The sequence below is a fragment of the Malania oleifera genome, chromosome 7, assembly GCF_029873635.1.
Source record: "Malania oleifera isolate guangnan ecotype guangnan chromosome 7, ASM2987363v1, whole genome shotgun sequence".
Lineage (NCBI taxonomy): Eukaryota > Viridiplantae > Streptophyta > Magnoliopsida > Santalales > Ximeniaceae > Malania > Malania oleifera.
In genome coordinates this window covers 63,996,129-64,010,845 of record NC_080423.1, presented here as the reverse complement: position 1 = coordinate 64,010,845, position 14,717 = coordinate 63,996,129, and the positions used below count along the sequence as shown (strand labels likewise).

At 39.6% G+C, this 14,717-nt stretch overlaps 1 protein-coding gene across 1 annotated transcript in view; it reads right to left on the bottom strand.

The window, feature by feature from the left end:
• Positions 1-9,725, bottom strand: part of LOC131160131 (purine permease 1-like) — a 46,253-nt gene extending 36,528 nt beyond the window's left edge. The window contains exon 1 of the mRNA XM_058115487.1: positions 8,704-9,725. Within this exon, the coding sequence (XP_057971470.1) occupies positions 8,704-9,426 (723 nt within the window). The 5' untranslated portion in view covers positions 9,427-9,725. The remainder of the gene's footprint in view (positions 1-8,703) is intronic.
• Positions 9,726-14,717: the final 4,992 nt, after the last annotated feature.

The following is a 14,717-nucleotide window of genomic DNA, read 5'->3' as shown; positions in this document are numbered from 1 at the left end:
TTGTAAACCCTAGAGCCTATAAATATTCGCTACGAACATGAGCTCTGGGTTTCTCTTTGGCCTTTCTTAGGTTCGTGATAGACTAAATATGTCATTGAGAGCCAAGATAGATTAGGAGTAGCATAGTTTTCAATTCCTATTTTGGTGTGTGCATGAAGTGTTCAACAGCCCGTGACAACCGGCGGTGTTCGTGTGCTATCATTACATAATCACTCCTTTGTAATTCCCGTTGTTAGTGACAGACGTTCTGAATAATAAAGGGATGATCTTTTTACTCTTGCTTTCATTTACATGCTTTTGTTTACTGCTTTCCATTTACCTGCTGTGTGTTTGATGAAGGATCGTAGATAAGGATAAGCACTTCTGCGTATTAGTCAGAGGGAAATAGTCGGCTACAAAATCGCAGAGGTGTTCATTCATCATTGAGATAGGGCATACTCTAGTTTCCGACCATGCTTCAGACGATTGGTGCACCCTTGCTACCCTGTGCCCTCGTTCGCCCCTCTCTCGCTTTAGCCCGCTCGGGTTAGTACTTTTATGGAAGTTTGGATGAACGTAGATAGAGGCATGGCGTCCAGCATCTAATTCGGACCACAATATCGCTTTGTAGGATTAGCGTAACTCATAAATTTACTTGCTTTCCCGTAGTGTAGATTTACTTGCTTTCATTTAATCACTTTCCAGTAGTGAGAAACATCCACCATTGCAAAATATCACCTTTTACTTCTTTTTCATAACGAGACCATAATAAACTAAATTGGAAGTGGTTTACTAACTACGCTTCAAGTCCCCGTGGATTGATACCCAACTTACCCACTTTCTACTAAACTTGGGATAGTTAAGTTTATAAATATTATTTTTGGTAGTTAAGGACCCAAGCCTTGGTGAGCCTACCAAGTAACTTTGCAAAAATGGTTGAAACACAATTTTCCAAACATATCAAGATTTTTCAATCTGATAATACTCTTGAATATACTCAATATGCTTTTCAAGACCTTCTGCATTCCTATGGCACTGTACATCACCTAATTTGTCCAGGTACCTCTCAGTAAAATGGAAGAGTTGAATGAAAACTTCATCATATTCTAGACATTGTTCGTGCTCTCCTTCTCTTTGCCAAAGTTCCTGCTTCTTTTTGGGGTGAAGCTGCTCTACATGCTGTTCATACTATCAATCGCATTCCCAGTCCTGTCATCAAAAATCAAACTCCATATGACCATTTTTTTGGGTCACCTCCAGACTATCATCACCTTCGCTACTTTGATTCTGCTTGTTTCGTTCTTCTTCAGCCACATGAGCATAACAAACTTGAGCCTCGATCCAAACTTTGCTATTTCCTTGGCTATGGCGAAACTCAAAAGGTGTATCGGTGTTATGATCCTATCTCTCATCGTCTTCGTGTCTCCCGTCATGTTGTCTTTTGGGAATGTGGATCCTATGTTGAGCTCTCTCACTTTGGTTCTTCCCTATCTACCTCCTCTATGTCAGAAATCTTTCTAGATGAGTCACCTATTTCCTCCATAGATGCTCATGATCCTCCTATAGACTTCTCTGTCCAACCACCAGATACTTTTGATCCCTTTCTCAATTCACCCTTTAATGAACAGGTGGAAGATGAACAAGGTTGACAATGGGCTACCCAACCTTGAGCTTGAGTCCCTTGCTCCTACTCCACTTGAAGATCTTGTAGAAGACATTCCACCTCATCACTCAACTCGGGTAAGATCCATTTCTACTAACTTACTTGACTATCATTGTTACACTGCCCTTGCTACACTACACAAGCCTCACACCTATCATGATGCCTCCATTGACCCTTTATGATAGATTGTAATGAAAGAGGAACATGATGCATTATCTAACAACCATACTTGGGATTTGGTTTCCCTCCCTCCTGGAAAGTCTGTTGTTGGTTGTAAGTGGATCTACAAGATCAAGACTCACTCTGATGAGTCCCTTGAGTGCTAAAAGGCTCTTCTTGTTGCAAAAGGTTTTAAACAACAATACGAGATTGATTATGAGGAGACCTTTGCTCAAGTTTCTCATATCTCATTTGTTCGTACCCTCTTAGCTGTTGCTGCTACTAGTAAGTGGGACCTTTTTCAGATGGATATAAAAAATGCCTTCCTTAATGGGGAGTTTTTATATTTGTGTGTGGCTCTTCTACTTAGTGGGATCATAAACAAAGGAAGAAAAATATGTGAGAGGCCTTCTTGTGCTAGCAGCAGAAGACTTGTCGATGAGTGCCCTATGCTTGTCGACGAGAAGATACCAAAAGTAGGAATTTCTCAGAGTTAAAGACTCATCGATGAAAGGATAGCATCATCGATGAGTGGTCTTCTTAGTCTCGTCGACGAACCCCTGTTTTCGTCGACAAGCAATTTTGGGCTGTGAGCAGATTTTTGAATTTGAATTTGGACGTTATAATGGTTGGGCATTTGGAGGGAAACCTCCGAGAAACTTTTATATATTGTATTTCTGAGTGTATTTGTAGTGAGAGATCATTGTAAAACTGGTGTATTATGTTTATTCACATTGTAGTGAATGTTTTGTGCCTTTTGCTTTATTATATTAGAGATTGTTGTTGTTTTTCATTCATAAATTTGTGTTGCTTAAGAATTGATGATTTACTTGTTGTAAGATTTTCTATTGTGTGTGTGTGTGTGTGTGTGTGTGTATGTGCATGTTTGTGTGTGTGCTATACTCGATTATTACAATAAATTGGTATTAGAGCGGTTGTTGTCATGGCATCGGGATCGTCTTCTACTGGATTTGACGTTGTCAAATTCGATGGAACTGAAAACTTTGGTTTATGGCAGAGGAGAGTAAAGGACATTCTTCTTCAACAAGGAATGGATAAGGCTCTACTTGATACTCAACCGCAAGGAATGGATGAGGCAACATGGGTAAACTTGAAAGCAAATGCTGCATCTACAATACGCTTGTGTTTGGTTAACGAAGTTCTCTATTGGGTGATGGAGGAGGATTCTTCAGCGGCTATCTGGCGAAAGTTAGAAAGCCGGTACATGTCTAAATCCCTCGATAACAAATTTTTTCTTAAGCAGCGTTTATATTGGCTTAATATGGTTAAAGGATCAAATCTGGATAAACACATTAATGCTTTTAATCAAATCATAAGTGATTTTATGAGGGTTGATGTTAAGTTTGATGAGTATGATAAGGCTTTGATGTTGTTAAATTCTCTATCTCGACTCAAACCTACGAAAATCTTGTGACCATTCTTACGTGGGGGAAAAGAAACTCTTGATCTGGAAGAGGTAACAAGTTCCTTGTTAAATTTTCATCAAAGGTTGAAGATATGTGATGAAGGAGAAGGACTTGTTGTAAAGGGTAGTAATGAGCGAGCCAAAGGAAAGTTTAAGAATGGGTCTAGTAAAAAATTCTGAAATTGATCCAAGAAGAAGAAGGAAATCTGGTGTTATAAATGTGGTAAAAAAGAGCCTGTGAAATCGGAGTGTCTAGAGTGGAAGAAGGGAAATTCTAAGGGTGCTTCAAAATCTACTAATGTTGTTCAAGAAGGACATTCAGCGGATGACGATGTTCTATCAGTTTCAATGGGGTTGGATAAACTACCGGACTCTTGGCTACATGATTTGGCATGTTCTTATCACATGACTCCGAATAAGGAATGGTTCAGCACTTACAGGTTAGTAAATTCTGGATTAGTTCTTATGGATAATGATGCTTCTTGTAGGATTTTTGGCAAAGGAAATGTAAAGATCAAGCTGTTTAATGGTGTTGTGAGAACGTTGTGCAATGTAAGGCATATACTGGAGTGGAGGAAGAGTTTGATATCTCTTGGCACTTTGGATTGTAACAGCTTTAATTACAAGTCCAAAGGTGGAGTCTTTATAGTATGGAAAGATAATCTGACTGTAATGAAAGGGCAGAAACTGGATGAGAATATTTACACATTGCAGGGAATTACCGTTGTAGGTGGAGTTGCGGCCGTGGATGCTGAATCAGATGAGACCGTCTTGTGGCATATATGCCTTGGGTATATGGGGAAACACGACGTGAAGGAATTACACAAGAGAAAACTCTTGAAGGGCTTAAAATCATGTTAGTTGGGATTTTGCAAGATTTGTGTTCTTGGAAAATAGAACAGGGCAAAGTTCAGATCAACCATACACAAGACAAAAGGTATTCTTGAGTATGTGCATTCAGATGTTTGAGGTCTAATTAGAGTTGCATCAAAGGGTGGACATGTGTATTATGTGAGTTTTATTGATGAATACTCATGAAAGGTCTCGGTATACTTCATGCATCACAAATCAGATACGTTTTCCAGGTTTAAGATTTGAAAGGCTGAAGTGGAGAACCAGATGGGGAGGAGAATCAAATGTTTGAGGTCGGACAATGGGACCGAGTATGTCGATTCTCGGTTTATGGAGTTTTGTGCGGAGTAGGGCATCAAGAGACACTTTACAGTTTGCTAGACACCTCAACAAAATGGTGTGGCAAAAAGGATGAACCAGACTCTTACTGATAGAGCTTAGTGTCTCAGGCATAATGCAGGGCTACCGAAGAACTTATAAGCTGAGATAGTTAGTATGACTTCTTTTCTAGTAAATCGATCACCAAGGGCGTCACTAGAGGGTAAAGTGGCGGAAGAGGTGTGGATGGGAAATGCAGTAGACTACTTTGAATTGAAGGTATTCGGGTGTCCAGTCTATGTCCACGTGTCTAGTGAGGAGAGGTCTAAGCTTGACCCGAAGTCTCTTTATTGCATCTTCTTGGGATATCCAGAGGGTGTGAAGGGGTATAAGCTGTGGGACCTAGTGGCAAACAAGGTGGTGATCAGTAGGGATGTAGTCTTTGATGAGAAGGCCGTGGTGAAGCGTACTCAAGAATTTAATGAATAGAAATAAGAGCCAGAAAGCTGGGGCAGTGATGAACATATCGTGCAAGTGGACTTGGAAGCTCAGGGCAACGGAAATGGTCACGATCTCGTGGTTGCAGAGAGCTCTAGCTTGGAAAACCAACAAGTCGACGATATTCTGTTAAGAAGATCCGGATGCACTATCAAGCCTCTGCCAAGGTATGAGTTTGATGAGTTAGTTTCTTATCCTTTTCTCACTAGTTGCAACGATCCAACTATATTTTAAGAGACAGTGCATGACCAGGAGAAAGATAGATGGATGAGAGCAATGATTGAGGAGATGAAGTCACTAAGCAAAAATTAAACTTGGGAGTTGGTGGAGCTTCCAGATGGGAAAGGACCGATAGGCTGCAAATGGGTTTACAGGAAGAAGGAGGCAATATAAGGAAAGGAAAGTGAGAAATTCAAGGCATGGTTGGTGGCAAAAGGGTACTCACAGAAGAAGGGGATAGATTCTGATGAGATCTTTTCTCCAGCAGTTCGACATGCTTCTATCAGAGCGGTGTTGGGGTTAGTAACCCATTATGATCTTCATTTGGAACAAATGGATGTGAAGATGACATTTCTTCAAGGTGACTTGGAAGAACAAATCAACATGGTACAGCTGGAGGGATTCATTGAACCGATTAAAAAAGAGTTTAGTTTACAAGTTGAAGAAATCTCTTTATGAGCTAAAACAGTCTCCAAGGCAATGGTATAAACAGTTTGATTCCTACATGATAAAAATTGGCTACGAATGATGTGAGTATAACTGCTGTGTATCTATGAACAAACTTAATGATGGCTCACTTATTTTCTTGTTATTGTATGTTGATGATATATGTTCATAGATGCAAAAGATTAAACTGAGGGGAATCAGTTAAAGGACTTGTTGTATAAGGAATTTGACATGAAGGATCTTAGTTCAACCAAGAAAATACTTGGGATGGAGATTCACCGAGATAGGACTATAGGGAGATTATGACTATCTCAAGGCAGTTATGTGCATAAGTTGTTGGAGAGATTTAGCATGGTTGATGCAAGACCGGTGTGTACACCTTTAACGAATCATTTTAAGTTATCTACTGCAGGTTGTCCAAGTACGGATGAGGAAATCCGGGACATGTCAAAAGCCCCTTATGCTAGCGCTGTAGGGAGTTTGATGTATGCCATGGTATGTACGAGGCCAGATTTGGCTCATGCGGTGAGCGTGGTAAGCAAGTTTCTTTCTCATCTAGGAAGACAACATTGGGAAGCTGTAAAATAGATACTCAGATACTTGCGGGGTACATCAAATGATGGCATCATGTTTGGCAAGCAACAAGGTTGTCCTTTTAGTTATGAGATTTGTAGATGCTGATTATGTTGTAGATATGGATGATAGAAGGTCTACAATTGGATATGTATTTACCTTTATAGGAGGACCAATATGTTGGATATCCATGGTACGGTCTCTGGTAGCATTGTCCATGACTGAGGCGGAATATATGGCAGTTGCCGAAGCTGCAAAGGAAGCCTTATGGCTTACCAATTTAGTTAGAGAGCTGGGGTTATAGTAAGATGGAGTGGTGCTGCGTTGTGATAGTCAAAGTGTCATTTACTTGGCAAAAAATCAGATTTACCATGCTAGAACCAAGCACATTGATGTGAGATTCCACAGGGTTTGGGAATTGATTGCTTCGGGTGAACTTGTGTTGAAGAAGGTTCACACTTCTGAAAATGCAGCAAATATTCTGACTAAATCAGTTACTTTTGAGAAGTTCAAGCATTGCTTGGACTTACTCCGTGTCTCCAAGTGATAGAAGGGAGACTAGCCCAACCTAGCAATTCAAGTTCAAGGTGGAGCAGTTAGTCATGTTTTTAAGGTTTCTCCTAAGGGGCGTATAATCACCAAGGTGAAGATTGTTATATTTGTGTGTGGCTCTTATACTTAGTGGGATCACAAACAAAGGAAGAAAAAACATGTGAGAGGTCTTTTTGTGCTGGTAGCAGAAGACTCGCCGACAAGTGCCCTGTGCTTGTCGACGAGAAGATACCGAGAGCAGGAATTTCTCAGAGTTAAAGACTCGTCGATGAAAGGATAGCATTGTCGATGAGTGGTCTTCTTAGTCTCGTCAATGAACCCCTATTTTCATTGACGAACAATTCTGGGCTGCGAGCAGATTTTTGAAATTTGAATTTGGACGTTATGGTGGTTGGGCATTTGGAGGGAAATCGTCGAGAAACTTTTATATGTTGTATTTTTGAGTGTATTTGTAGTGAGAGATCATTGTAAAACAGGTGCATTGTGTTTATTCACATTGTAGTGAATGCTTAGTGCCTTTTGCTTTATTATATTAGAGATTGTTGTTGTTTTTCATTTATAAATATGTGTTGCTTGAGAATTGGTGATTTACTTGTTGTAAGATCTTCCGCTGTGTGTGTGTATGTGTGTTTCCTATACTCAATTATTACAATAGAGTTAAGTGAAGAAGTTTATATGCAATCTCCACCCGATCTCTTTGTTGAACTGAACAAGGTTTGTCACCTTTGATGTGCACTTTATGGTCTTAAACAAGCTCCACGAGCTTGGTTTGTCAAGTTTAGCTCCACCATCTTTTGCTTGGGTTACACTGCCAATCCTTATGATTCTGTCTTATTTCTTCGTCGCACTGACAAAGGCACCATAACTGGTGATGACCTCTGTGGCATTCAAGAACTCAAGGGTTTTCTCAGTCAGTAGTTTGAGAAGAAAGATCTTGGTCATCGCAGCTACTTCTTGGGTCTTGAAATCACTCATTCCATATATGGTCTTTACATTTCTCAGGCTAAGTATGCATCTGAACTCTTGTCTCAAGCTGGACTCACTGATAACAAGACTATTGACACTCCAGTTGAACTTAATGCGCACTTGACTCCCTCGGGGGGGGGGGGGGACATTGTCTAATCCCTCTCTTTACATAAACTTACTTGGCAACCTAGTTTATCTCACTATCACTCGTCCAGACATCTCCTATGCTGTTCACCAGGTAAGCCAGTATTTGTCTACTCGACAATTGACTCACTATGATGTTGTTTTATGCATCCTTTGATATATGAAGGGCACTCTCTTCCATGACCTTTTCTACTTTGCCCAGTCTTTGTTTGTTCTCCGTGTATTCTATGATGCTGATTAGGCAGGAGATCCCACTGATCGCATGTTCGCCACTGGTTATTGTTTTTTTCTTGGCACTTCTCTAATTTCTTGGCGAAGTAAGAAACAAACCCTTGTGGTCTGCTCCAGTACTGAAGCAGAATATCGTGCTCTTGCTGATACCACATCTGAGCTCCTTTGGCAACGATGGCTTCTCAAGGATTAGGTGTGTCCACATCCTCTGCTACTCCCCTTTATTGTGGCAATCAAAATGTCATTCACATTACTTACAATAATGTCTTCCATAAATGAACTACACACATCAAATTTTATCTATTATCATTTTGTGTATGATGCTCTCAAACTCTTCTCAGTTTCTTCTAAAGATTAGTTTGCAAATATCTTCACCAAATCATATCCTAAAGTACATCATTGTACTTCGGTTGACAATCTCAAGCTGGTCTCCCACCTACCTTGAATTTGAGTGGGGTTGTTAAAGTGTATTAGGCTTTGGGTTGAAGCACAACCCTTATTTATTTGTACTCTTATTACTTATATTGCACTCTCTTAAATAAATAGGCACATGTATACTGTTTTAGATAAGAAATATATCAATATTTGTTCAATATTTCTGATTAAACTTTGGAGTATAGATAAGCATGCCTTCTGTGGGTACGTGTGAGGCGTGGAGAGAGAGAGAGAGAGAGACCTGGAAGTCGTGGTTGACAAGCATGCCGACAGTGCAGAACCCAGTAGCAGACAAAGCTATAACCATCTGAATCTCCAACACCAGCGAATAGGTGATGGCCTGCTTAGCCTTCTTGTACGTTAGCTCCACCAAGGGCAGTACCAACCCATAGAGCGCCGCCGTCGCCAGAGTCATAAAGAACCCCCAATAATACTCCTTCTTCGACTCGTTCTTAGGACGGTCGCTGTTCGCGTGGACCCCCAGAACAACGGCTCCGATCGTCAGCAAAACGACGGCGTTTATCGAATACGAGGTGAACCGCTGCTTCACCAGAAGGAACGCGAACCCCGCCGTGAAGGACAGGTGGGTGGCCAAGATCAGTGATGATGTGGACACGGGAAGGCGCGCTACGCCGTAGGCGTACAGCCAGTCATCCAGGCCGGTGAGGATGCCGATGATGGCGGAAGCGAAGAAGAGGGAAGGCTTCATGAGGAAGAACCTAGCGGAGGAGCCGTCGGCGGCTCGGCGGCGCTGCATGTAAGCAACGGCAAGGGGGGGGAGAATGATCGGCCAGCCGCCGGTTTCGAGCCAGCTGGACAGCCATATGCGCTTGCCGCCGTGAAGGAAGTAGAGGCGCATTATTAGTGGGCCGCCGCAGCAGCCGAGCGCCAGCATGGCGCAATTTAGCAGCAGGAGAGCCCTCTTCACGGCGGTGCGCACACTTTGGGTCTCCGTGGTCTCCATGATTTATGAATCGAGTTGGGCTAAGGGCATCTAGGTGGCTCTTAAATGCTTTTCTCTTCGGAACAAGGTTGAAAGGTCATAGCAAATTGTAGACATTAAATTGAGTAAAAGGATAAAATGAAAAAAAATCAAAAAATCCAACTTTACTCTTCGTTATAATTTAATAAAATTAGTAATTCTACCTTTGTCTCAAAAGCCAAAATTAAATGTTATCTCTTAAATTAATTATTATATCTTTACATTTCACCTGATTAATGTGTAATATCATCACTTTTTAGAATTTCAAATAAATTTATCTCTCCAAATTCTTCTTTTATTTTTTATTGGTCTCTTTTGTTTTTCCATGATCTTCAGACCAAACTTGGAAAATATGAGAAAAAGAGAAAAAAATTATAAAGAAATTCACTTTTCATATTTCGTCATTGAAGAAAGCAAGGAGAAAAATAAAATATATAAAAATTAATGAATAAAACTTTTAACTTTACACATGAGTTACATTTAATTTTTCTTAATTTTTAATGATAGTAAATCAAATTGTCATTTTCAATAATATTTGATGTAAAAAGAAAATATGATGAAAAATGTATTTCCTTATTATTTTCCTTTCCTTTCCTTTCCTTTCTTTTTTTCAACTAAAAAATCTTTAATCCAAACTAGCCCCCAATTTCCCCTAAGAGCTTTTTCCTTTTCACTTTTTAACCTACCTTTGTGGCTATATATTGTGAATTTCGGTGGAGAAAAGTTGTGAATATGATCTCATTGCAAACTCAAGAAAAAGTTTGTTTCTAGAAGTGAGTTTTCTTTTTAAAACATTTACCTCCCAAAAAATCGATTTGGAAGGGAAAATATTTCATTAATTGTCTCACTTCAATAGGAGAAGTAATTATTTTCCATTCATTTACCTCTCTCTAAAAATATACCTATATCTCCCAAATATTTTTTGACTATTAAACGTTCAAAAGATTACTATTTAGTTTCCTCTCCCTTTTTGTTATGTCTCAACTATTCATCTTCCTCCTCCTTTGCTACTCATTGTCGTCAATAGGGGCCATGAACTAGGGGTGAGCAAACGGTCGGTTTGGCTAAATTCGGTTAATTAACCGAATTAACTGAAAATTTCGGTTAAAGAATCCTGTTAACCGAAACGACCGAACCGTTTGGTCTTACCGAACCGAACTCGACCGAATTTATTTTCGGGTAATTCGGTTAACCGATTTTAACCGTGAAACGAGGAACAGAAGGGGGAAAGGTGTACTGGACTGTGTATCCGTCTTAAACAAGGAAAGGTGGGGGAAGGTTGAAACCTTGAAGTCCTGAGTCACTGAGTGTTGATCCATCGCCATGCCCACGCGAGGGAAGAGCCGATCGAAGAGGGATTCGGGATCGGGACGGGTCACGAACTGGGAAGACTGGAAGAGGGGCTCAGGTGAAGCCGCGAAGCCAGGAAGAGGCGATTCGCGAAGAGGGAGAACTGGAGAACTGAGAAGTGGAGATTGATGTGGAGGAAAGGTGGTTGGTTAGGGAGACGATTAGGCTCGGGCGAGCTTGATGCTAGTGAGGAGGAGCCGCCGAGCCGGGGTGGTTCTCAGTGAACTACTCTGTGCGCGAGACTGTGAGAGAATAAAAATGAGAATGAGAGGGAGCTTGTGTGCCGGTGACGATGACCAGCGATAACGATGGCGATGGTCGCCGGCGATAGCATCGCGTGAAGATGGTGGTGCGAACTGCGGTGGATTGAGCTCGGGTGAGCGAGAGAAAGGCGGCCTTTTGACTTCTGAGTTTCTGAGAGCACTTAGAGTAAGACGGAGAGTGAGAGCCGAGAGGCGGAGGGGGAATGGAAATATATAAGATAACAGGAATTTTTCTAATTTAAATTTAAAATTTAATTAATTATTAATTCGGTTAATCGGTTAACCGAATTAATGTTTTCTATTCACCGAACCGAAACCCGATTCCCCGAAATATTGGAATGTATAACCGAACCGACCGAACTGGTTTTTTTAACCTAACCTAACCGACCAATTTCGGTCGGTTAATTCGGTTAATTCGGTTTTCCCCGAATTATGCTCACCCCTACCATGAACCATCACAAATGTGACAACCCATATGTTATTTTTGTTAATTAAAACTACTCATAAAAATCAAAAGTTATTTTTGTGGGAGTCTTCATGTAACAAAATTTTATAATGTTTGTAATACCCTATATTGGTTCAAAAATTAATTTCCATGGTATCCCAAGAATTTGAATACTCACTCACACGACCATAAATGAGGTTTCTCCTTCTTTTATACACCCATTTCGTGTTGTTTTTTCATCTCTTCTTCTCCCTTTACACCACTATGCTAATTCCTTTAAAATGCATGTTCGACTTCAATAATGAAGTACAACAATATCGTTCTCTTTGTCTATTAGCTTCAAAATCAGCAATGCATTTTCTTCCTATCTAGTGCACAATATTTGCATGTTAGATTATAGAGAATAAATTCCATACTTATTCAAATAAAATTTTTTAGATGATTTTTTAAGTTAATGTCTTAACTTTGTCTTACTCTTCTATCTCATTACTTTATCAAAATTCCCTTTGTTTTCCTATTTAGTTTGATGGAATTTTATGTTGTTTTTATATGTGTGGCTCTTACTTGTTGAGGCTCATAAACAAAGGGAGAAGAAAAGCATATGGATTACGCTGGTGCTACACAGCAGGGACTTGTTGACGAGTGTCCTGGACTCGTTGACAAGTAAACACCGAGAGGCTAAGAATCACAGAGTTTCTAAGATACCGAGAGCAGGAAATCAGAAAATATAAAGGCTCATCGACGAGTGGTCATACTAGTTGCCGAGTGGCCTTCTCTATCTCGTTGATGAGTGTCTTGTGTTCATTGACGAGTGCATCTGGGCTGCAAGCAAAAATTCAAATTTTGAATTAGAATGTTGGGGTGGTTGGGTATTTGGAAGGAAACCTCTGAGGGGTTGTTATATAGGCCCTTCTGAACATGTTTTGATTAAATGGAGATCACTGTATGAAGTCTATTGTGTACTTCTATATTTCTTAGTGAAACTTTTGTGCTGATTGCTCCCGTGGATGCAGGCTTTGTCGAACCACGTATATTGTCGTTTTGTTCTCTTAATTTGCTTTCAGAATTCTGGTTGTGTATGAATTGTGTCTTGTGGTGCTTTATCATTTTCTGCAAGTTTAATTATTACGTTGTGCATCCTACACTTGATTTTCACAACAAATTAGTATTAGAGCATTGTTATCATGGCGTTAGGTACTTCTTCTGCAAGGTTTGATGTCATCAAATTCGATGAAACCAGTAATTTCGGTTTGTGGCTGAGGAGAGTTAAGGATATACTTGTACAATAAGAGATGATGAAGGCTCTACATGGTGTTCAACTGGATGGTATGGATGAGGCAACTTAGGCAAAATTGGAAGCACCACAACCAAAAACTGATTTTTAGTGACAAATGTATTAGTAACGGTTTCATCTTTGTCACTAAAAGAGTGTATTAGCGGCGATTTTTAACAACTATCACGATTAGTGTGCGTATTAGTGACAGTTTTGACAATCATTACTAATATGACACTATTAGTGATGGTTTCGAAATTGTTATTAATAGAGTTTTTTTTATTTAACTAAATCGTCACTAATAGAGTTTTTTTTATTTAAAAAATATAAAAAATTTTATTTAACTATATTAGTGATGGTGTACAAAAACTGTTACTAATAGTGTGTTATTAATGACGGTTTATGAAAACCGTCACTATTAGTCAATTATTAGTGACGAATTTAGCCAACCGTCACTAATAGTCTTCCTATCAGCAGCTATTCCTATCTGTCCACTGCTACGAAGATAGTCTCCTGCTGGCCTACCTGAATTGTAATCATCTTCACGAGCAACCCACCCATGCATATAGATATTTGAACCAAACTGTTTCTTTCGCATGCATCCCATTCCTTTTTAGTACTGTGATAATAAACAACTTCAAAAGGTCTCTTAAAGTCTGTTGCATTTAAATTTAAACCTTTTCAACTGCATACCTTTTGGAATGACCGTGTACAGACCAAGGAAGGTGTGGTGAATTTATGTAATGATTGGGCTGATTTTTTAAACGCTATAGAATTTGAGAGATCTTTTGAAGTTGTTTATCACGTACAGTAACAAGGAATGGGATGCACGAATGAGAAAAAATGCGCTTTTTTCAAATGTCTATGCATGGGTGGGTTGCTCGTGAAGATGATTACAATTCAGAGCATGTCCTAGGTTTAATGGGACCAGAGATGTTACACATCATATTATATAGATTTTCCCCCAAGGAAGTCCCACTTTCATCATTTATGGAAGATTTTTCTAGTTTCTTTGAGACAGAGTTTGTAGTATTATGCAAAGGTTTCACGGATATATTTCTCATTTTTAGTTTCTTCAATGAATCAGGTTATGAAGATCTTTTATCACTTTTCCTAATAAAAGCAACCTCGATCTTTCAAATCTAAAGGAAAGATCTATATGCCTGGCCATGGATTGGGATTATTCTTAACATATATAGTGGATGGAAAAAATGGAAGAACTGTCATTGATAGTGTGTTGACCTAATTGGTCATATCCCATTTTGGCAATGACAAATACATTTGGTACTAATGTTTTCCCTGAGCTTGTATGCACGTTCACTCTACGCATGGAATTGAAAAGAACACTATCATGATAGTGTATGGTGACCTCAAGGAAGATTGAAGAAGATTATGCTTATTTGTATTTGTACTTTTAATTTTCTTCATTCTGGTTTGAACTGTAATACAATATAGTATGTAATAACTGCATCATGCATGGTAGGACTGTATGCTTAGTTTGGCCTTAGATTGACCTTAGGTTCCCACACTTAGTGCATAAGACCCCACAATAGTTCACATGTCATCAGGAACAAATTTAAAATCAAGTAATGGAACTTAGGCTAAATTTATAAGGACTTTGGGCGACCGAACCTGACAAGTCAAATTGCCTCAGTCAACCAAATTGTGGACTGTCAAAAAGTTGACTTGACTTCAGGCGACCTAACTCAAATGACTTAAGTGTTCATGGTACCCTTACTTTTCCATTGTCCCCTAGCGCCTGAACTTATAGTTCATTTTCACCTTGGGCGACTGATCTTGGTAGTTCGGTAGACTGAACTTTAGTTCAAGTGAGCGAACCTCGAACAAAATGGAAAATCGCCTTGGTCAGCAAACCAAACCCACATTCAGGCACCTGAAGTTCAAAATTTACTTTTTCTATTGTGTCTGTTCAGGTGACCAA